The sequence below is a fragment of the Pipistrellus hanaki genome (assembly GCF_964339955.1).
Source record: "Pipistrellus hanaki genome assembly, chromosome: 15".
Lineage (NCBI taxonomy): Eukaryota > Metazoa > Chordata > Mammalia > Chiroptera > Vespertilionidae > Pipistrellus > Pipistrellus hanaki.
The window spans coordinates 25,853,042-25,877,170 of NC_140517.1; the positions used below are offsets into that span (position 1 = coordinate 25,853,042).

The 24,129-nt window shown below is 48.5% G+C and overlaps 1 protein-coding gene across 2 annotated transcripts in view; it reads right to left on the minus strand.

Annotated features, from left to right (window-relative positions):
• Positions 1-1,597: 1,597 nt before the first annotated feature.
• Positions 1,598-24,129, minus strand: part of FBXO31 (F-box protein 31) — a 42,210-nt gene continuing 19,678 nt past the window's right edge. The window contains exons 3-10 of one of the 2 annotated variants that reach the window (XM_084905042.1): positions 20,604-20,690; positions 14,954-15,030; positions 12,699-12,866; positions 12,067-12,141; positions 8,355-8,464; positions 7,576-7,729; positions 6,058-6,392; positions 1,598-3,304 (exon numbers count right to left, since the gene is read on the minus strand). In XM_084905042.1, the coding sequence (XP_084761168.1) occupies positions 3,082-3,304; positions 6,058-6,392; positions 7,576-7,729; positions 8,355-8,464; positions 12,067-12,141; positions 12,699-12,866; positions 14,954-15,030; positions 20,604-20,690 (1,229 nt within the window). In that variant the 3' untranslated portion in view covers positions 1,598-3,081. The remainder of the gene's footprint in view (positions 3,305-6,057; positions 6,393-7,575; positions 7,730-8,354; positions 8,465-12,066; positions 12,142-12,698; positions 12,867-14,953; positions 15,031-20,603; positions 20,691-24,129) is intronic. The other variant, XM_084905043.1, reaches the window with a different exon arrangement.

The following is a 24,129-nucleotide window of genomic DNA, read 5'->3' on the forward strand; positions in this document are numbered from 1 at the left end:
GCAGCAAGCACCAGCCACGTGAGTCAGATGCCCAGACTCTGGCATGTGCTCAGAGAGGTCCCAGGCCAGGGTCAGGAATTTTCCCACGACCTCCAAACCTGTTTACACTCAGCAGTAGCCACTGGAGGTCTGAACTGGATGAGCAGATATTGAATAGAACTGGACATACGCCAGGCCGGTGTCACATAGCTGGGGGGGGGAAGTTCAATTGCAATGAGCATCCAGCCCTGATATAGAAGGCTCTCCAATGAATTGTGCCTGAAATCTCTAATCACATCCTCTTCAGTTGAGTAGCAGAGAACAGAGCATGTCCGAGTATACAGAAGCAGGTGTTTCTTGCAGTCCACACGGCAGACTTGCCTCACCCAACTTCCCAGCAGCAAGGTGGTAAGCAAAGGTGGCGCCAACGATGGAAAAATGTCTAAGGATACTCTTCGGTCCACCTGCCACCTTTCCCAAATCAAGCACCACATGGGCACTGCTGGTCCCTAAAATGGGTCATTCGGGTCTAGTTAATTCTTCCGAAGTTAATTCAAGCAGGAAGTTCTGACGAGCTGCCTGACCATTCCCTTGACCGAGGAAGCCAGCCGGTGCTGGGTCCCTGCACACTCACTGCTGAACTGGAAACCCGGAGCTAGCTGGCTGAAGACATATCAGAGTGGGAAACAACACACGTTCTGTACTGGTGGCTGGCCTTGCCTGGTGTCACTGCGGGCACTGCCAGGACAGATACCACAGGCCCTGGGCCCTCACCTCACACCAGAGACAGGCCCGACATGGACGCAGTCAACAGCCCACAGCAAGGGTTACTTTGGTCAGTATTTGGAGAAGCTGTGTATAGACCCAAACACTGGAGACAGGTTACATCATTCAGATTTGAGATTGGTTTTGAATCAAAAAATACTCATCTTCAATCCATGTGATCTCTACAATGTTTAGGGGAGGCCTCAGATGGAGAGGGGAGTTCCTTAGAGCAGCAGTTGCCAACCTTTCAGACCTCATGAACCACCAGTGGTCCGAGGACCACCAGTTGGCGACCGCTGCCTTAGAGCAAGCCTCAGGTTCTAGGTAAAATAGGCATTTTCTTGAATTCACTTAAGCAACAGTGAACTACAGAGAACAAGGGCTTGCACGCCCAGTTGTCCTTTGTTTTTACTTTCCTCAAAGCTTCACGGCCATAATTATCATGAGGGTTCCAGGCCGGCCACACTGCACGAGAGGAAGTCATTCTGTAAGGCAGGAGCAGTGACACTTTTAGGCTCAGTCCTGCCAAAGATGTGGAAACTGGGACCATGCTTCAACTTAACTCCAGGACCTGCTAGAAGGATCTGGAAGGTGAGCAAAGGACATGCATCTCTAATGAGATTCAGCTGACAGCGCCAGGCAGGTGAACCCGCAGCTGCCCAGGAGGGACCTCGCCTTCTTCACTTTTCTCTCTCGGTTCTCCACAGAACCTCTCAGGAGGATGAGTTTGCCATTTAGGGGCTTTGTCCCAGAGCTTGTCAATTTTATGATACTGGGAAGCAAAAGGTCAAAGTTTCCAAACGAATTGAAGGGCACTGGGGATGTTTTTATTAAAAAAAAAAAAAAAGAAGAAAAGAAAAAAAAAAAGCCAGAGAGAAATTAATCAGGAAAACAGAGGACACATTTCACAAGACAGCTCAGGTTGGTCTCTACATGAAGGTACCACAAAGCTGCCCCTTTCCCTGGGGTCCCTCGCCTCTAGTGTGAGGGCTCAGTGCAATCCACCGAACAAGGAAAAGTAACCGAGAGGGGAACAAACTCTGCCCTGCCCCCGGTGAAGCACACACCTGGGCAGATGAGGTGGAGATGGCTGTGCTGACTGGAGAGAGAGCTGAAATGTCCTCGGAGACCAGCATGCATTTAGGGCTCTGTTCTTCAATAGATACTGAGATCAGCAAGGACCTCAGAGGGGGTTCCCAACACGGGCAAGCCACCAGGAGAAGTCAGTGCTCAGGGTCTCCGTACGGGAGGGTCCCGGAGAGCTCCTGGTCTCCAAAGGGCACCCTGATTCGTACAGTGTGACTTCTCTAGAAAGCTGCCCTCTTGCCCACAAAGGGCTGCAGTCCTCATGTGCTGTAACACTTCCCAGAACAGCGCCTGTGTACATCGTGCAGATGGAATAAACGCAGGGTCGTAAAAAGACATAGCCCTGTCCAGTCCTGGGACATGTGGCTGCAGTTTGAGATTCTAACATCAGAGTGTGTGTGTGTGTGTGTGTGTGTGTGTGTGGTGGTGGTGGTGGTGGTGGTGGGGTAACACAATGAGCACTGACAGGAAATGGCTGAAGGGAGAGTTCTAATGTGAGAGAGAGGCCAGGACAGGCACATGGGTGCTGCCCAGGGACCAGGACCAGGGGTGATATTCCCAGGGCCTTCCGAGTTGCTCAAAGGCCTGCAGTGACATTCTCTAGTTACCTGTATCGCCAGCCCCATTTCTCTGATTCAGAAACTGAGATGGGGGTGAAGTGCTTTTGTCCAAGTCTGAGTCAGTATAGAAATGGGAATTCACAAAAAAGAAAAAAACAAAACAAAATGAAAACAAGAAAAATAGGAATTTAGTCCTGGGTCCTGAGACTGACACCCCAACTCCCTGGGGCTCTCTTTCCACAAACACTACCCTCACTACCTGCCCAGGCTGCACAGAAGTTCACCTCGCCAGGCCCTCACAGGTCTGTGGCCACTTTCCTGTGCTTCCTGACAGTGGATGGTGGAGCTGGCACCCCACACAGTGGACCCTTACATCAGGAGACTCAGTTATGTCAATGAGCTTCCCTGAAGGAGGATTTTGTTTTCCCTAGAAAACTGTCAGTGAGCCAAAGACAAACTCAATTTCTCCAATTCTTTTTTTTTTTTTTTATAAGACATGCTCAGCTCAGCCTTCCCATCAGCTACTGATAAATATGCAGACATATGTTGCACACTCTATAGAAAGCATCTCGGGTCAAGAAGCCTACAAGAAGGTGGATGCTCTGGTCAGAAGGTCAAATCTCCAAAGTGCATGCTGCTGTTCTTCCCAGGTCTCAGAGTCTGGAGCTGCGCCCTCGAGGGGAAGGGGCCCTCAGGAGGTCAGGGACTGAATGTTCTTGAGCATCTCCTCGAAGGCCTGCGGGGACGGTGCGTCCGCATTCCGGAAGGTGGCCTGGACTCTGCTGTACAGGCTGAAGGATTTCAGCTCCAGCCAGATGAACCCGAAGCGGTCATCGTCAAACAGGATGAAGACCCCGGGCGTGCGCTCGGGGCTGGTGAAGCCGTGGCCGGCGATGAGGCCTGTGCCATAGAAACTGAACAAAGAAAGAGGGAAGCACAAGGGAAAGAAGAGTGAGAGGAGCTTCGAGGCTCTGCACTGGCCCCAGTCAAGCCCTGTGTCATCCGGGTGTTCTAAAACACCCTTCATTCCATTCAAACCACTTTTTGCTATTCACCACCAAGAAGCAAGGCAGCTAAAACCGGTTTGGCTCAGTGAATAGAGTGTCGGCTTGTGGACTGAAAGGTCCCAGGTTCGATTCTGGTCAAGGGCATGTACCCTGGTTGTGGGCACATCCCCAGTAGGGGGTGTGCAAGAGGCAGCTGATCGATGATTCTCTCTCATCGATGTTTCTAACTCTCTATCCCTCTCTCTTCCTCTCTGTAAAAAAATCAATATATATTAAAAAAAAAAAAAAAAAAAAAAAAAAAAGAAGCAGCAGCAGCAGCAGCAGCAAAGCATCAGCAGACATCAAGAGAGCCTGTCTTCATCGGGCCTGCACAACTCTCCATGTCCACGCGCCAAGCCATCTAGCAGAGGCAGGGCTCTGGGCCGGTGGGGAGACAGATGGTTGGGATCACTCCACCAAACATTGATGTCTACCACTTCACCCAACTACGGGAGGAGGATCTCAAGCAGCCCCACCTCACAACTCTGTCCCAAAGCACATATCTTCATAATGCAGGCCCAGGTAACAAAATCTTAATTCCTAGGGAAGCTATGTCAACATTTGTACAATTTAAATATAATCAATGAAGACTTATTGTCATGTAACTGACATTAACTCAGAAGATCAGACTTTCAAATATCATATAGACAACTATTGAGATCTCTATGTATTATATGAGGCTAAAACACATTTATCTTTCTTGCTTCTGATGAAGGACAGTAAGTCAGGGGCTGGCCTGAATCTCCCAGCATGTGCAATGGTGCCAGAGATCCCCAAAACTCCCGGGCACGCTAAGACACTGCTGGGCTGAAGAAGGGAGAGCAGCCTGTGGTTCAGAGGGTTTCCTGGGTGGGGAAAAAGGTCCAGAAGCTACAAGGAGGCAAAGGCTTAGAGAACACACAGCAAATGTTTCCTGTTGGGTCGCTGTGGCACCGCCTCACAAACCAGACAGGGAAGGATCGCAGCAGCCCCTCCCAAGCCATGGAGCCCCTGATATTCAGGATGGGGTGGAGGACCATCCTACAGCTCGGCCAGGGGTCTGGACCGGAGCTTCGGGACTGGTTGGACCCAACGTCCAGGTGAGCTACTAATGGGCTCTTGGCTGGCCATGAGCTACTAGGACCTGTCAAGCTTTCCAGGAATCACAGAGCCTTTTTCTTTTATGGCCTTTCAAATGGGAATGTAATGTACGGCATAGGAAAAATAGTCAACATATCCTAATAACTTGGTATGGTGACAGATGGTTACTAGACTTATTGTGATGATCACATCGTAAGGTATATAGATGTGATTCATACACCTGAAACTAATATAATATTGAATGTCAACTATATTTAAATAAAAAACTTTTTTTAAACTGTACAAAAATATTTACATCAGGTAAAATTATATCGGAATGCTATTTGTATGTCTCCCTCTGGAAAAACCAGATTCAATCACTTTTATCATAATTGTTCAACAAGAAAATGTAATAATTTTTTTCTGCTAAGCCCATGTAGATACCTAAGTCCTTTTCAGGGAGCTCAGCCAGCTGCCCACACTGTTAGTCTGTAAGTGCCAGTAAACAGCCCCTGCAGACACAGCACAGCAGCTGGCCCAGAAGTAAAGTGAGACAAACCTTCACACGTGACCTGGAGAAGGCTAAGAGGGTCAGCGGTAATGCCAAGAGACTGACAGATCATTCCCTCAAAATGCCCACTCAGGCAACCGTACAGGAGGACTTCCTGTGATGATGAAATATTCTAGATCTGCATGTCTAATGTGGTAGCCGGAAGCCATGTGCAGCTACTGAGCACTTGAAATGTGGCCAGTGCAACTGAGGACCTGAATTTTTAATTTTATTCATTTTAGCAAAACTTAAATAGCCCTGGAGTGTAGGGGACTGAGGGCAAGGGTCTAGTACTCATCTACCAGGGAATGGCCTGAATGGCAGGGGTGGGCTTGAGTAGCTGAAAGCAGGGGCCTGAGACAAAACCCTAAGTCAGGTAAGAGCTGGCAGCCTGGGGGAGGATCAGGGATCGGGACCTCTGCAGGGAGGGAAGCAGCAGTGCCAGCCCCTTTCCAAGTGCTGTCTGGGCTGGGGTTCACTCTGGTGGCCACTGCAGCGCTGGCCCAAAGTAGCAGAGAAGGGCAGAAAAATAACAGAAAGGAGGAAGGAGAGAAGGAGGGAGGGAAATCACAGGAAGAAATAATGAATTGACTTCAGAATGACCTTCATTAGGAGATGGATGGAGAACTCCCGACAGGCCTTACCTGCAAGGACATCTGGGAGAACTCCAAGCAGCCTTTCTACATGGAGAGGTGTGGGCAGGGGGAGAGTCCTCTTCCTCACTGTCTGTTTCAATGCTGCCTGACATCCTGCCTCATCTCCCTTTTACCTTAGCAACTATGTGATGCAAGGCATTCTGGGAGGAGTCTTCACACCTCACAGTTCTAATACCCCAAGTCTGAGGCTCCCTAAGGGATGTGACAGCTGACTGTAGAGCCCAGGAAACAGTGCCATCCGTTCAGGTATGAGCTTGGTCCAACCATCAGAGGCTCCCATTCTGGTGCAACAAGCCAGCCTGCCAGAGCCAGGTCCCACCCCAAAACTGGGTCTTTGCCCACCCTCCTGTCCTTACCATATCCTGCAGGTTCGGGGATAGTTCTCGTTCCTTGAGCTCACACCCACAGGCAGAACAAACTGGAGAGGCTCCTCCTTCAAAGCTGCGGCCCCTTCACTCCCGGGCTCGGGCTCTCTGACCTCAGTGGGCGGCCTGGAACCCTCGCCGGAACCCTCGCCGTCCTCAGTCCTGCCTTCTGGCTGCCGCTGCTCCCGGTGCACCTCCTCCTGAGCCTCCAGGACGATGCGCGAGAGTTCGTTGAAGTTGTAGAGGTCGTCGACAGTGGGCAGCTGGATGGGGTGCATGAAGTCGACCTCTACTGTCTGCTGCCCGGCAGGGATGTTGGGGTCACCCTGTGGATCAAGTGGATGGTGGTCAGCAGGGCTCAGAGAGTAGCAGAAATACACTCCTGCCTATATCTCACCTCTGGCCAGATGAGCTCACTCAACATTCCTACTGACTTAGCAGCAACCATTTGAAAAGTAGGACCATTTTAGAAGCCCTTAAAAAATTAGTGCCTAGAGGAGGCAGCCCCATCAGTGAAAGGTCGTTGAGGACAAAAAATCACAACACTGACTAGTGATCTGCTGAGGGTCTGCAGGCATCCAACAGAGTGGCTCATCTGCATTCAAAGGCCACAGGTGGAAACTAGCCTGTGTGGCAGCTGGAGAGACCAGGGCTTAGAGAACTTCATCCTCTCCCAGGGTCAGGCAGAGGGCAGCAGGCCTGAGGGGCCAGCCCAGATAGGTCTGCCTGGAACGCAGAATCTCCTAAGCCCGTACCCCAGGAGATGCCTCAGGCCCTGCAGCTCTCCACGAGCCCCAGGAGCATGCGGAAATCCCTGCTGGAGAGCCCCCCTGTGCCAGGGACGCAGCCCTGGTTCCAGGCTTTTGTTCACATGAGGTTTCCCCAAGCAGAGGCTTCCCGGCAGACAGAGGTTCAAGAGCAATGCTCTGTGAGGACTAGGAAGTGGTGCTGCTTCTTCAGGATGCTCTAGTGTATCTGCCAGAAACTCACCCCACCAACTACGCAAATGACCAAAATGGTTGGCGGTCCTTGGAGCGGGCAACACAGGGCCTACGTGGCTCAACAACCCTCCAACTGTTTTCACAAGCTGCTGAGCACAGGACATGAAGTGGGCCTATGTGCTACTGCAGGGGGTCTCCAATGTGCTGGTCCTTGGGGTCACCTGGGGAGGCTGTGAAGCCGTTACCCAGCCCCCTCCACATTAAATTAGAATTTGTAGGGTGGGGCAAGGGCATTAGAGTTTTTTCAACTTCCCTTTCTCAAGGTATGTCAGTGTGCAGCCAGGAAAAGAGCCCCGAAGGGCAGCGGAAGTGCTCAAAATCCCCTAGGATTCTGGGTGGGTGAGCCCAGGGAGGGTCTGAGGATCTGCACTCCCAACCAGCTCCCCGGTGAAGCGGTGCTGCAGGCCCCAGCCATACCAAGCAGCCAATGTGCAGCCCGAGTGCCCTGCCATGGCCAACCTGACAAGTCCACACAGGGCTGGACCCGGCGGGTAGCCCCAGGACTTACTGTGATCTTCGTGACCCTGGCGTGCCTTCCATGGAAGCTGAGCATGACAATCTCTAAGCCGTGGCTGCCATAGGTGCCTTTAAAGAGGCCTGGCCTGATGAGATCATCCGGGTGGCTGGGTGGGAGGTAGATGCGGCGGTAGGTCAGGCAGTTGCTGTGGGGAGAGTGGGTAGTGTGACAACATGGCAGAGTCCCACAGATCTACAGCAATGCAGAGCCCATACCTCCCTGTCCCACCCCGGGGGGGGGGGGGGGGGTGAGAAGGCAGGAAGATGAGAATGGCCAGGTAAGTGGGGAGCATGAGCACTCCATGTTCCTGAGCCATGCTCACCCTACCCACAGGTGCATGGCACCCTCACACCTCCTCTGATTCCAACAAGGCTTAACGGGGGCTCACATGTCTCTGCTGGGCCCCCCGAGGCAGGTGGAGTGGAGCTCTCAGAGGAGGGAAGAGAATGCCACTCCTGTTCTGTCCCTGGGACAGGAACCCAAGACGTGGGCAGGGGACATAGTAAAGGGACTAAACAGGGGCTGCAGGGACAGGGCTCAGGGACAGAGCGGCTGAGAAAGCAGGCCTCCCAGGGTGGATGAGGGAAAACAACCCTGAGGATCAGGCTCATACAGCAGGCCTATAAGATGGAAAATATATGGGGTGCAGGTGGGGAGGTGGGGATGGGAGAGAGGGAGGTACTGAGTTAACAATTCTCCCACAGAGACTGCGCTCACAGGACCCACAGGGAGGGACTGTGCTCAGCACCACAGAGGGCGGCCGCACTTACTCATACTGACTGGTGTAGATGAACTTCATCAGGATGAGCTCTTGCATGTGCTCGTGGAAAATGTCCTCCAGCGTCCGCCCCCATTCTTCCCTCAGCCATGTTCGGAATTCCTTCCAAGAGAACACAGGTCGTGAAAACTACCATGACACGGGGGAATGGAGCCTGCTACCTGTGAGTCTGATTGAATAAAGCAGCATTTTTATAGCTGTGGGCACACCTATGACGAAGGAACCCACCTGGGTGGACAGACGGAGACAGGGCTGGGCAGGAGAATGGGGAGCTGCCTGCGTTCGGTCCCAGCACCTGGCCTGCCTTCCTGCTGGGCGTGCCACCAGAGAAAAATGGGCCTGTCCCTGCTTTCCCTGAGCCCAGACTTCAGGGGAAGGAGCAGGGTCCCTTCAGGTGAGGCTGGGCCACAGTCCAGGCCCAGAGCTCCCAGGGACAGCACAGGAGCTTCACTTCATGCCCATGAGCCAGGAGGTGTCTATGCTGAGCTGGCTTGACACTGCACAGCCTCTGAGCCTAGTTCTCGGGGTTCTGGGAAAGCAGCAGCACAGCAGGGCTCAGCCGCCAAGTCCGGGGCTGGTGAGTTGGCCAGACGCACTTTCTGCAGCTGCTGCTGAGGAACATGGGACAGCCTGGGTCGAAGGACTGGGTGGATTTTCCTTTCTCAAATATGCCTTTATAATAATGTTGTATGTTCGGTAAGTGCGTGTGCAAAAAGACCCCAAAGCTCAATAATTCATTACGGAATCAAACACCAGGAAGGATATTTAGTGCTTAATTGCTTCATTTGCACTTTTAACTTAACCCACAGAACTGAGTTCCTAATTCAATGTAGTGTTTCTAATGATTATCTAGAATTTGCTCTATAAATGAAAGTGAAAGCAATTTACCAAAACAACAAAAGAGCTACAATCTGTCAAGTGCTTTAGTATGCTACTGCTCAAATCTGGCAAAGAACAAAAATTACTAGTGAGTACACAAAACAACTATTAGAACTACAAAGTTAATATATAAAAATCAACTAAATTTTTATATACAAGCAGCACAAAATTGTAAAATAAACAATTTTAATCCTATTTATAATAACCTAAAACAAAACAAAACCACAGGACTTGGGAATAAATATTGCAAAATATGTACAAACCTCCACTCTGAAAATGCCAACACTGCTGAAAGAAAGTAAAGAGGCTGAATAATAGTGAGAAGTCCCTACAGACTGGAGACTCCCCATTAAATCAGCAATTTACAAACTGACCTACACATTCAATGTCAATCATAATCCTACCAAGATAACCTTTCTTTAGAAACAAGCAAGCTGATTTTGAAATTCTTGTGGAAATTTAAAAAACCTAAATGTCCAAAGCAATTTTGCAAAAGAATAGAGCTGAAGGATGCAACTAGCCCATGTTACAACTTACTATAAAGCTACAGTAATAGAGACGGTGATATGAGCATAATGACTGACAAATATATTAATAGAACTAAACAGAGAGCCTGGAATCAGACCCACATTTATCTGGTCAGCTGATCTGTTTTGTTTTGTTAATCCTCACCTGAGGATATTTTTTCCATTGATTTTTAGAGTGGAAGGGAGTGAGAGGGAAAGGGGAATAGGGGAAAAAGGGGAAGAGAGAGAGACTGTCATTTGAGGATAGGTAAAGTTTTTTAGGACACATAAAAAATAACCATAAAAAAATAATTTGACAAATTATACTTCACCAAAGTCAAAACCTTCCACTTAAATGGCTCAACTCATGGAATAAAGGTCCTTAAAAAATAAAAGAGATAAATAACAAATAAAAATGGAAGCAAGTGACTGTAATGAACAAGGATTTCAATGTTGCCATGGTGAATAATCAGACTTGAGCTAAGCGCCATAGAGAAGATGGCTTGTGAATAGTCCTAATCTTATTACTTTGCATGAAAAGGCCAAAGTCATTAGGAATACCAACCAGACCCAATTATTTAGAACAAAGAACTTTTAAATACATGTTTACTATAAAATAATCTTACAGCATATATAAACATAAGGAAAAACTTAGGGGCCTAGAACATATAAGAATCAGTCTAATATTTACCCAGGGCTGGCTTACTATGTGTTAACACTGTGTGTAATCATTGTTTAATCTGCACAACAGGCCTAGGATATGGGTGTTAACATTTTCCTTGTTCTTCAGAGATTTGGGACTTATAAAAGTAGAGAAATCTTTCCAAAGTCTCCCAGCTAGGAAGTGACAGAATTAGAGCTAACCCAAAGTCCATGTACTAATTAGTCTTGCCTTCACCAAGGCCAATAGTAGGGTCAACAGGAGCAATGGGGGGGGGGGGGGGGGGGGGAGCCCCGCGGGGGAGGGCTCACCTGCCCTGGCAGGCTGTACACAAGGACCAATCAACTGACAAGTGACCTAGGAGGGTTGAATATTATAGAATACCACATGTGAATGGCTTAGCACCAGGCCTGGCTGGAGCCATCTAGAAGGATGCCAGGTGTTATTACCCTCACTCCACTGTCTGATCTCCATGGAAACCTTATGGATCATGCAGAACTGGAATTGCTGTGTGGAAGGGATAGAGAATCAGAAACATCGATGAGAGAGAAACATCGATCAGCTGCTTCCTGCACACCCCCTACTGGGATGTGCCCACAATCAAGGTACATGCCCTTGACCGGAATCGAACCTGGGACCTTTCAGTCCACAGACCAATGCTCTATCCACTGAGCCAAATCGGTTTCGGCAAGTGTTCCATATTTTTAAAAATAAATAAAATTTTAAAGAAGAGACAGTATTTTGAAGTGGTATTATGACTTAGATCCTCAGAAAACTACAACTCAAAGACGAGTTAAAAGTACTTGTGCAAACAAAAGGAAGCACAGAGACTCTTGGGTGTGGCTGACACGCAGGTTTATCCACTGTTCTGCCCGGTCTGAAATTCTCAATCACCAGGTCCTCCTGCGGGGAGAACAGTGGGGCTCTGAGAACAGTCCTCTCATCTGCCTGTAACTCACCTCCAAGAAGAAACCTGTACAGCACACGGAAGCTCTCGGGATGAAGGATTGCCTACTGAAAACAATTTCCGTTTGGTCATTCATTCTGAGAGTTGGTGGGTGTGTGGTCTGTGAGAACATGGGCCCCTACCCAAGCTCCAATTCCTCCTCCCGCCCAGCGGGAATATGAAGGCCATCTGTAAGGGTGCTGTGGGACCTTGGGAGCCTGGCCAGCTTCTCAGTCAAGGAAGCCGCCAAAAAGAAGATGTTTTTGGATGTGAACCTGGATCGAATAGCTGGCACTTGTATCTTGCACAGCTTGTGCGTGTGTGTTAGCATGCCTACCCAGCATGGCCCATTTGCTTTGTTTCCTGTGCTCTATATAATCCTGTACTGTGAAAGCCTGTGTTGCAGTAATTTCACTGGCCTGTGCGTAAGTCCTAATAAGCTCATGTCTTTCACAGCCAGTCCTCCAGGTTATTTTGGGGGAAACTGGCAAGCAATATACTGAGATTTCCTTGGACCTCGGCTCTTTGCATAGCAGCGAAGAAACGAAGGTGTATGCTTGTGTACACAAGTCCATATGAGGCCGTTTCTGACAAAGGGTCAGGACACTTTCTGCAGCAACAGTGTGAGGATGAAGCATGAGAGAGGGCGCTCTTGGTGGCATGCTGATGCCAACCTCACATCTGCTCCTTGTGCACAGGAGCGCAGGCTTACCTCTTGTCTCCCACCAGACATCCTGTGGTGCTCTGTCTGGTTGCACTTGGTAGAGAACTCGTCCTTCTTCACAATCTTGAACATTCATGACAAAGGAGAGAGGGGGACAATAAATCAGCCATGGCATCTCCATCAGACGATGAACCCCCCCTCGATGCTGCACCCCACTCATCTACAGAAGCCCCATATGCCTACAAATCGTGACCAGTCCAGAAAAGAGAGCTCAGGACTACCTGAGCACGCTCAGAGGAGCGGTGCACCAAAGAGAGAGGTGTTTGTGCTTTTCCAAGGAGATTGTTAGAGCAGGAAAAGGGGACTGTCGTTTTGAAAACAGAACAGTGAGGAATTGTATTTGGAAATAACAAATGGTTTTAACTGGACGCAGAATCAGTAGAGGGTTCCAACTAGTGATTCTTTGGGGAGTTACATCACAGCACCACAGCATAAATACACAGAAGGGATGGAGGTAGAGCCGTTTTCCCCCCATTTCCCCTGATCTGTATGGACACAGGTTTTTAGCTAGAAACACCCCTGCAAACTCAGCTGGCCCCAGAACTTGGAAGAGCAGGGGAGACCTCACCCCTCGACTGCGCGTGGCTGCCATGTCTGAGAGAGCCCAAGCATGCACTCACCTGAATGTGGCCGTTGTGGGGCCCTCTGTGGCCGTACATGCACTCCACTGTGGCTGACTTCCTCTCCATCAGGTGAATTCTAAACAAGGGTTTGAATCGCATTGGGTCGTCCACATGAGGGTCATGGGGAGGCAGGTACATCCAGCCAATAATAAACAAGCCGTCCACCTGTGGTGAGGAGAAAGGGCGCATGTCCATGTGAGGGTTATAGGCACTGAGGCAGAGGTTTCTCACCCCACAGCTGTCCATGATGACCATCCCACACCTCCACACTCCAGTCCCATGGAGAACCTCAGGACCAAGAGACATCAAGATGCTCCTGATTTATGGCAACGCACAGCCCCGCAACCAAGTGCTTATTAACTAGAAAGTACTAGTAATTCTCTAATGGAAAGCAATGTGCTATAGCTGATAACACTGTATTATATCAATGGAATTTACAAGAATAGAACATAAACATTAGGTGATGGATATGTTAATTAACTATATGGCTGGAAACCTTTTATAATGTATATGTATATCAAATCACCATAATGTGCTTTATAAATCTTATAATTTTGTCAATTATACCTCATACCTCAATAAGGCTGGACAAAATTAATTTTTAAATAGAAAAAAAACAGTTGGATCTGAATCCAAAAAAGCCTTTTAGAGAGAACTTCCAGATCTAAAATGGGGGGGGGGGGGGGGGGAGAGAAGTGGGAGGAGCTAAATGATATGAGAAAAAGGCAGGCGGAATAATCCAGAAAGTGTCACCCACTAGGGCCACTGAATGCTGCTTTCAACAGAAGAGAGTCATGAGGCAAAACAAACTAATAGAATGTGATTTCTATTACAGTTCAATGAACCAGCTGTCAAAGGCAGTTTTGAGACAATCAGGAAACCTTCCATATTGGCTGTGTCTCAAGTAATAAATATCAAGGGATTATTAATACTCTTGTAGGGTGTGATGAGAATGTGGTGGATATGTAGGAAAATACCCAGATTTAGAGATCCACACTGATGTACAAACAGATGAAGCGACACAGGCCTGGAATTTACTTGAAAATGCCTGAAAACAAACCACCACGGGGCAGAGACAGAGGCCACAAACTTGGCACATGATTGGTAATTGCTGAATCCACATGGTGGGCATTGGTAATGCATGCTACCGTCCCCCTATTCGTGTGTGTGTGTGTGTGTGTGTGTGTGTGTGTGTGTGTGTGAGACAGTGAGTGATAGAAAGCGACAGAGCTCTGATGGAAGGACGGCACAGTCCCCACACACTGTGCTCAGCACAGAGGCACCATGTTCTCAGTGGAGGGGACAGGGACAGCCCAGGCTGGAATGACCCAACAGTCACTCTTGCTTTCCCAGAACAGCCTGGATCGACGGCTTCCAGCTCTATCGACAGAGGGGAGAAATTAATCGCTTTAGTGCTAATTGGTCTGAGACAAGAGCCAGTTGCTGTTATTCAATCATGGGTTCCATTTTCCCGTAATTATCCTCTGCTTTCAGAAGCCCTTTTTTTTTTTTTTTTTTTTTACTCTATTACTCACTGCCAGTATGAAAAACAATTATCACCGGCCTGACTAAAAGAAAAAAACTATGCCCACACTGGGAGCTATCTGGCTTGTCTCTGAGAGAATGTTTTAAAAGCAACACTTTTCCCCAGTGATATTAAACATAACACTTGTAAATGTGTTTCTTAATGAATGTTTCTACCAAATATGAAAAAATATAAAGCAGTATTTATCCCTGTCCAAAACCCCACCTGCTGAGCAAAATATACAGAGTGACAGAGTAACTAGCATCACTGGGCAGCCCACCTGGACAGGGCTCAGCAGAGCTACACCGAGACTACCCAGAGGCCTCTGCGAGGCAGACCCACTACCATTACATGATGTGCAGACAGTCTCCTGGACTGGGCTTCTGGCACGTGCCAACAAGAGGGAAAGCAGGAGCAAAACACCAGCACTCCCCAGGGGGCACCTGACTTTGTTTTATTTTGACATCAGCTACAGCAACATCCGGGCCCAGGGCTATTCAAAAGGCACCGTTCAGAGCACATGCAGCCTTCACTGGGAGGAGACTGCTGTTCTGCATTAAACCAGCGAGGGCCACAAACATACCCTGATGAGAAGCTCCTGTGATTATGCTAACGTCACACAGAAAGCAGCTGACTGCCCCTCCTGTAGAAAAGGCACCACACTCCATCCATGTGGGACAGCAGTCCTGACTTCACAGGAATCCACACTCGAGGCTCTCGGACTTACCACCACATTCAGCAGTCCTCCATAGGGCCCGATATCTGGCTGCCACAATCCCAAGATGTGTCTGTATCGGTGGAGCACTATAGGAAGAGAGAGAGAGCAGGTCTTCACTTCAGAGGCAGCCAGTCTTCACTTTATAGTAAATCAGAGGAAAGGGCAGGAGGTGAAGAGAGAATTATGAAGAAATTATGAAGGCTTGTAACAGAGCCTTATTAACGTGAATTGAAGCAAATCTTACCTACAAGTTTCTGAAGAATTCTAAAAATAAAACTGTCTTTAAAAAGCATCATAAAACGCCAAAACCGGTTTGGCTCAGTAGTAGAGCGTCGGTCTGCGGACTGAAAGGTCCCAGGTTCGATTCCGGTCAAGGGCATGTACATTGGTTGCGGGCACATCCCCGGTAGGGGGTGTGCAAGAGGCAGCTGGTCAGTGTTTCTCTCTCATCAAAGTTTCTAGCTCTCTAGCTCTCTCCTTTCCTCTCTGTAAAAAATCAATAAAATATATTAAAAAAAAAAAAAAAAAGCATCATAAAACAGCCCGCCGGTGTGGTTCAGTGGTTAAGCATTGACCTATGAACCAGGAGGTCACAGTTTGATTCCGGGTCAGGGGACATGTCCAGGATGCAGGCTTCATCCCTATTAGGAGGCATGCAGGAGGCAGATAGATGATTCTCTCTCATCATTGATGTTTCTCTCTATATATACCTCTCATTTCCTCTCTATGAAATCAATTTTAAAAAACCCACATATTTAAAGGGGTGAGCTTTTTAAAAAATAATAATAATAAAACAGACAATTGGGTCCTTTTGAAATCCAGCCCCTATCTTGTAAGACACAGACTGGGCGCCTTTCTGAAGTGATGAGCATCCCATCAGTGTACACAACGAAGGAAGCACAGGATTCTTTAAAAGGAGGGGACAGAGTTAAACATGTCATGGGACAGTATATTAAGAATTAAATTGGGTCATCTCACTTTTTTTAAAAAATGGCACCTCCCCACCTCATTTAAAACACAATGCATCCAGGGGTCTTCAAACTTTTTAAAGTGGGGGCCAGATCACGGTCCCTCAGAGAGCTGGAGGGCCGGACTATATGAACTACTAATCCCTACTGTAACACCTCGGCTGCGCTCACTGCCCAAAAAACCTGGCCGGCCAGATCAGATTCCTCTGCGGGCTGCATGTGGCCCGTGGGCTGTAGTTTGAAGACCCCTGGCATAGACATTGACTGAAGACAACTGGAGAGAAGGAATCCCAGTGCCACCCTGAAACCCCACTACACAGAGATGACCAGCTGCAGTAAGCATTTTGGAAAATGTCCTTCACTTCAATTGCCTTTGCACATGTACTTGTGGAGTGAATGAATGAATGAATGAATGGCAACCAACTTACACAGTCCCTAACTGCCAGGCATAGGGTCTGAGGTCTCTGTGCAAACAGTGTGTGGTGATTAATTTCATGTGTCAACTTACTGGGCCACGTTATTCTGGATGTGTCTGTGAGGTTGTTTTGGATGAGATTCACATTTAAATCAGCGGATGGAATAAAGCTGACGGCTCTCCCCAATGTGCTTGGCCTCATCCAATCAGGTGAAGGCTCAGTACAGAAGGCTGACTCTCCCACCGGAAGAAGAAACCCCTCCTGCCTTGCTACAAGAGCAGAGACATGCTATTTCTAATTTCAAATTCTAAATATGGCTCTTCCTGACTAGAATAAGAGGCTAACCCTCCTGTGACTAAAGAGAATTTCCTCCTGCCTGACTGCCTTGAGCTGGATATTGGTTAAAAGTGACCTGTCCCTCTCCACCCTGTGGTGAGTGATATTCCCTATACCTACTAAAGCAATCTGGAGCTCTGCCAGAATTCTGGGTCAGAACCTCAAAACTCAGAACCCTACGGTTAAAGTTATTTTTAAGTTCGAAATGTGCTTCGACAGTCATCATCCATTTGCACACAAGAATGTGTTAAATATGCCAGTCATAAGGACAACACCCCCCGCCCCCCATGATGCTTCCAACTTCTTACAGACAGGAATTATCAAGAATACCAGGCCATGACATGTGGTCTGATATTGAAGAAAATAAGTGACACAGCAAAAGCAGCTAATCTGAGGCCACAACGCTCTCACAGAATTTGCAGCCTCAGATGATGCTGACTTGCTTCTCTTCAGAGCAGCGTCTTGTACTCAAGACTGCCGATCCTCTCTGGTCCAACAGAACCAAGGCCCGATGGTTTTAAGAGACCAGGAGAACTCAATAGGTCCAGGAACAGAGCAGGGCCCCAAGTCCCTCAAAGCCAACTGTCACACAGACTTCTCTGGAAAGTTTGGCTAACGGTCAAAAGAAATTCTGAGCTGCACTCCGTTCAGCATGCTAGGAACACTGAAACACCAACTGCCTGGGCACTGTCAAGTTTGAAGGTGGGGTTGACATTTCTTTCACACATTAACTTTCCCCTGGAGGTAACAGACCACACACAGTTCAAATACGTCCACAGAGAAATGGAACTAATACAAGTTTTCTATAATGACTGCTGTATTTTTATAACTCAGACCTTAGAAAAGACAGCAGCCTCCAGTTAGACCAGCCTCTTCTAAGCTGTCAGCCACCGGCAGCTGGCAGGCATCATCACTTCAGTCCCCACAGTCCAGAGGCTCTGGAAGTCCCCTCCCAGAAGGGTGGTGACACACCCTTACAAGCTACAGGAAACTTCTGACCACCCCTTGGGAACGAAAAGAACACCCCCACACAACTCCAGGCACTGCCTGGGTCTCAGCCACCAAGCCTCCCTCCCAGAGGTGGGTCAGAATTCCATTTTTGGTCTCAGATATAAGCTCCAGACAGACTGTTGTTCTAAGAGAATCTGTTGGCAAATGTGTAACATAATGAGCCTCTAAGTGCTTGTCCATTTGTATTTAAAAGCCCATGCCAGGCCATTCCCGTCAGCACAGCAGTGACAACTGATGGATTGCTCTCATAAATAAGCGCTATGTGGCGTTCTCTCCCCAGGCCTAGAGAAGGCACCTTGGCTCACCCACTGCTCTGCAGGGAGGGCGGGTTAGTCTAGGACGAAATGTTCTAGAGAGGCTACTTCTAAGAGGGTTTGGAAAAGAACAGAATTCATGCCTTCAGACTTGGCCCGCCTTACCCCTTTGCTATCCAGCCCCAGCCACGCCCCCAGCTCCTCCTGACTGTTCACACACCGGACTGCTCACACACACTCCTGACTGGTCACACATATCCCTGTCTGCTCGCATATATCCTTGTATACTCACATACCCTAAGTGCTCACACACACTCCTGGCTGCTCACACATATCCGTCTGCTCATACACACTCCTAACTGCTCATACACACTCCTGCTGACTACACATACACACTCCTGACTGCTTACACAACTGACTGCTCACATATACCCAACTGCTCACACACATTTTTGTCTGCTCACACACACACACACACACACACACACACACACACACACCCTGACTGCTCACACACTCCTGACTGCTCAAACACACTCCTGACTGTTCACACACACTCCTGACTGTTCACACATATCTCTGTCTGCTTATACACACCCGACTGCTCACACATATCCTTGTCCGCACACACACACACACACACACACACACACACAGACCCTGACTGCTCACACACACTCCTGACTGCTCACACACATACCCTAACTGCTCACCCACACTCCTGACTACTCACACATATCCGTCTCTGCTCACACACACTCCTAACTGCTCACATATATCCCTCTCTGCTCACACATACCCTGACTGCTCACACACATCCTTGTATGCTCACACATACCCTAAGTGTTCACACACACTCCTGACTGCTCACACATATCCGTCTGCTCATACACACTCCTGACACACACTCCTGCTGACTGCATACACACTCCTGACTGCTTACACACACTCCCGCTGAATGCTCACACACACCCAACTGCTCACACACACTGACTGCTCACACACACCCTAACTGTTCACACACACCCCTAACTGCTCACACACACCCCTGACTACTCACACACACACTCCTGCTGACTGCTCACACACATTACTGACTGCTCACACATACCCTGACTGCTCACACACACTTCTACTGGCTGCTTATACACACTCCTGACTGCTCACACACATTCCTGGCTGCTTACATTCCTGACTGCTCACACACACCCCTGACTGCTCACACCCACACTCCTGACTGCTCTCACACACTCCTAACTGCTCACACACAAATCCTGACTGCTCACACACAATCCTGAGTGCTCACACACACACTTACTGCTCACACATACTCCTGACTGCTCACACATATCCTTGTCTGCTCACACACACTCCTGATTGCTCACACACACCCTGACTGCTCACACACACTCCTATATGCCTCCTTGCCACTGGTCTTTACTCTATCAGTTCAGCTCTGGGCCCGATTACACCTACACTGTGGATGGTGTTCACAGTAATGTGCAGTGCTCAGACACCACCCCAGAGCTTGCTGATCAGTGCTGGCATCTCCACCTCCCCTGGAGTAAGTAAAATGGGACCAGCAAGCACTTTAGCTACATGTCCAGAGCCTGGCAGTGGTTAGGAGAAATTCCATAGATGACTCTATTCCTTGTGGGCTGAGTAGGTTTTGTTAGAAATTGTACACTTAAAAGATTTAGAAGTGGGTCTACTCCACGCAGGCGATGCTGACACAGCACACTCGCAGGGCTGAGGGAGTAAGCAGCAGGGTTTGTACTTCTACAAATGGAAACACTGCTTTCAGCACATGCATATAGTTTAGTATTTTTCTTGACACTACAGTTCGTGCTCTTCGTCTCAACTCAATCGAATAACAAGTGGAGATAGCCTTAGTCGCCATTGACTATGGCTTCGGAGAACTTCCAGAGCCCAAGTAATGCCAATCAACATGAATCAGGTTCTGCCCTCGCTTGTTTGGCTCAGTGGACAGAACATCGACCTATGGACTGAAGGAGCTCAGCTTCGATTCCAGTCAAGGCCACATACCTCAGTTACAGGCTCGAACCCCAGTCCAGGTATGTGTGGGAGGCAACCAATCAATGTGTTTCTCTGTCTATCCCCCGCCTTCTACTCTCTCTAAAAATCAATGGGAAAATGTCCTCGGGTGAGGATTAACAATAACAACAAAAGAGGAATCAGATTCTAAATAATGAACTGTTTCTACATACTTTTGTCCATTTTCAGTCTCAGATATAAGTTCCAGATAGATATATATATAGGTACATATCTATGTAATTTTTTCAAATTCACATGTGCTGTCCAACTGTGATCAACTAAAGAAGCCTAGAAGTAAACCACTTACATTTCATTTAATTTCTACTCTGACCTCCCAGTCTCAATAAATGTGCATCAACAGAGCAATCACGCTGATACTACCTCAGAAACAAAAGATTCCACAGAAACCTGGCCCATATGTACAGCAGCCCCAGGCTGGTGTGCTCCTGGTCATGGCTGAGCCACAGAGAATGCTGGGGAAAGGAGAAAAGACAGCCAAAGCCAAGGAGGTCAGCTCGCTGTTAGGACCAAAGCATCTGCGTGCTGTGAGTCGAGGTCCCTCTCCATGCAGCTTCTGGCCGTGCTCCCCGCCACAGCCAAAGTAGCAGGAGGTACATACGGCAGGTGTACACATCTCTGTACTCCATGTGCTCGTAGTCGGGAAGAATTTTCATGAAACGGCCCGACTTCACGCGAGGGTTTATACCTGAACGACACAGCAGGGAAAGGGCTAAAGATGGTTCCACTTCCATGATGTTATAAACAGGTTTCATATGACGCAACACCTGCTCCCTCACCCCATCCTACTCAATCCCCAGTACCTTAGGAGGCAAGCACTTGACAAAAATGAGAGGCCCGGCTATAAAGAAAACGTGTGATTTGTTCCTTTCAGTCTACAGATTCACACCAGAAACTCATGATGGTGACAGGCTTGGGACACTCTTCATGCTCACGTTCCTCCCTCTCCTGTCCGGGGTCAATGGAGCTCACTGGGTGAGAAAGCAGAGGACGCAGCTTGTGTACACCTGGAGTGACTGTTTAGGGAACCCTTGTGCCCCAACCAAGATATTCAGCTTGTAGAGTGTATGCCCAGCGCTTTCCTTTGCTTTTGTCTGTTTGGTTTGGGGTTGCAGATGACATCTGCCAGCTCCTAACGCAGAGACTTTGCTTCGGAGTCAAGGCTGGCTCACTCTTCCACCTATGCCAGGGCTAAGGCTGACTTTCTTCTACCACCTGTTCCAGAAGCTAAGTAATTTTCTCCTGGATAAGGCCTTCAAAGCAAAGTCACAAAAACATGCTCCTGCTCTGTGAAACCTGCTTCAGCTGGTGGCAAATTAGACACTTTGGGATACTAAATGAAGATAATATGAATCGTTCTCTGGATTTCCCAACCATTTTCAAAGAGTAAAGAATCAGCAGTCAAGGGGGCGGGAGCAAGATGCAGGGAGTTAATGGGGGAGAACGGAGATATCTATAACACTTTCAACAATAAAAATTTTTTTTAAAGAATCAGCCCTAGTCAGTTTAGCTCAGTGGATAGGGGGTCGATCTGTGGATCAAAGGCTCCCAGGATGGATTCCAGTTAAGGGCAGGTACCTTGGTTGCAAGTTCCTCCCCAGCCCAGGCCTTGGTCAGAGCACGTGCAGGAGGCAACCAATCAATGTGCTTTTCTCACAGTGATATTTCTCTCTATCTTTCTCTCTCTTCCACTCTAAAAATCAATGGGAAAATACCCTCCAATGAGGATTAAAAAAATAAAAGAATCAGCAGGCAAAAGAAATCTCCCGATGTCCCTCTCTGTCCACCCAGGCCCCGTATGTATGTGTGCTTGTTGACCTCACCATGGCCCATGTCCGCTCTCTGTTGCCCACTCCTGACCTCCCCCCGGGCACACCATCACCTACTCCCCAGCAGTCACTACCCACCTACAGAGAAGACTGTTCCTTGACATGACCAATGTCTGTCCTGCAAGCTAAACCTGAGCCAGAAGGAAGGTTGCTTTCTGCAAATCCCACATAGACTTTTTGACCATAAATGATGTTCATTTAGTCTAGCCAGTATGGCTCAATGTTTGAGCATCAACCCAGGAACCAGGAGGTCATGGGTCGATTCCTGGTCAGGGCACATCCTAAATACTGGACTCGATCCCAAATAGGGGGCATGCAGGAGGCAGCCAATCAACGATTCTCTCTTATCATTGATGTTTCTAAGTCATTCTCCCTCTCCCTTCCTCTCTGAAATTAATAAAGACATATTTTTTTTAAATAATGATGTTCATTCAGATATAAATAAGCACCCTCCCTTGCCTCTTGCTATGTGTTGGTTCCTGGACCAGGCTGTTTCCCTGACCTGGGAGGGCCCGGAAGTAATTTCCCGCACCTGTGAAGCAGTCACGTACTACCGTGTTTCCCTGAAAGTAAGACATCCTCCGAAAATAAGACCTAGTGTATGGAAAGATAAGACATCCTCTGAAAATAAGACCTACCGCAACTTTGGGAGAAAAAATATGAGACACTGTCTTATTTTCGGGGAAACAGGGTAGTATGTGATATCTCCCCTCCCCCCATGTATTTCTTTGGTGCCTGTCGAGCGGTGTGAGGCTCCCTTTCATCTTTCAGCTGTCATGATGGGCCTTGTCTGTGAGTTTCCCCTAATAAACCCCATCAATCACCAGACAGGAGTAGCCAGACTCCTTCTTCCTTCCTTTCCCTGCTCTCACTTACAGAGGTAGGTTTTCCATCTCGGGGCTTTTTCCTGAGTCTTCGTGTGCAAACACTGCCAGCCCGTTCCCACCCCCGGTGCCCAGGTGCCCCCGCTAGATAGGACAGCCACCATCAGGACCCAGCCAGCCCCTCCTCCACTGCTGAGATGAGCTCCGTGGGGGCCTTATTCACCAGGTGTGCTGTCCTCTGGGTGTCACAGCCATAATGCCCGGCAGACATGAGCACCTGGCCCCTCCAGGACAGTACTTGAGACTCACAACTCTTTTTTTTTTTTTTTTTTTTTTTAATATATTTTATTGATTTTTTAACAGAGAGGAAGGGAGAGAGAGAGAGAGCCAGAAACATCAATAAGAGAGAAACATCGATCAGCTGCCTCCTGCACACTGCCCACCAGGGATGTGCCCACAACCAAGGTACATGCCCTTGACCGGAATCAAGCCTGGGACCTTTCAGTCCGCAGGCCGAGGCTCTATCCACTGAGCCAAACCGGTCCCAGCGAGACTCAGAACTCTTAAAAAGACAACAGTCTTTATGCTGCTTTAAGACACTATCATCACATGGCCCAGGAAACTCAAAAAGCAGTTCCCAAGGACAAGCACTTGTCCTGTTAGAAACTCATAAAAGCCAGTGGGCATCCACACGAGCCAGGAAAGCTTTCTTGTGTGTATGTACAGACTGGTGCAGGGAGTACTTGGTTTTGACTCTAACACCAATGCCAACAGCAGGAGTGAATTCCTCCAGTTCTACGGTCTGACTAGAGGTAAGACTCTGAGCTCTGGATAAAACACCGAGAAATCGAGGGTGGAGCCAGGACCATGTGGGCTCCCATAGAATAAAGGGTAAGAGGGGAGCAGGGGAGCAACCAGCTTCCTGCCTCTGAAACTCTGGGCTTTGGAGGAAAGACAGCCATTGCTCTTGCTGATGAGATGAGAGGACAAGAAGGGTTATAATTCCATGAAGAGATGCACATCTTCTGGGGTTGGTGGGATGTGAAGCAGAGGCAAGAGGAGAAACCAAAGTCTCAAAGTGCACAGGGACAGAGGAGCAGAGAGAAAGGTCTTGAGCAGATCAGCCTTGCAGTGGGGCCCGGGGCCGGGACAGCAACTCAGGAGGCAGTAGCCGGCGTGAAAACGGTGGCTGGGGGGCCAGAGTGAAGCCCGGGGTCCACAGGAGGGAGGAGGAGGGGATGCGAGGAGTTGGCAGAACTGGAGCTGATGTGTGGCAAGACAGAGAGGTCCCAGCAACAGCCTTTCCAAGTTTCTAAGTCTCTCTGAGGCAGGTGAGAGCGGACAAGAACTTGGAGGTCACAGCTGAATGACCAAAATTGTGCCTGGAAGAGAAAGCCTCGTGAAGAACTTAGAGCTTTTTGGTAGGAAATCACCTGAACTGTGAGCAAATTCTAACACAGAAAGACTAACCAAT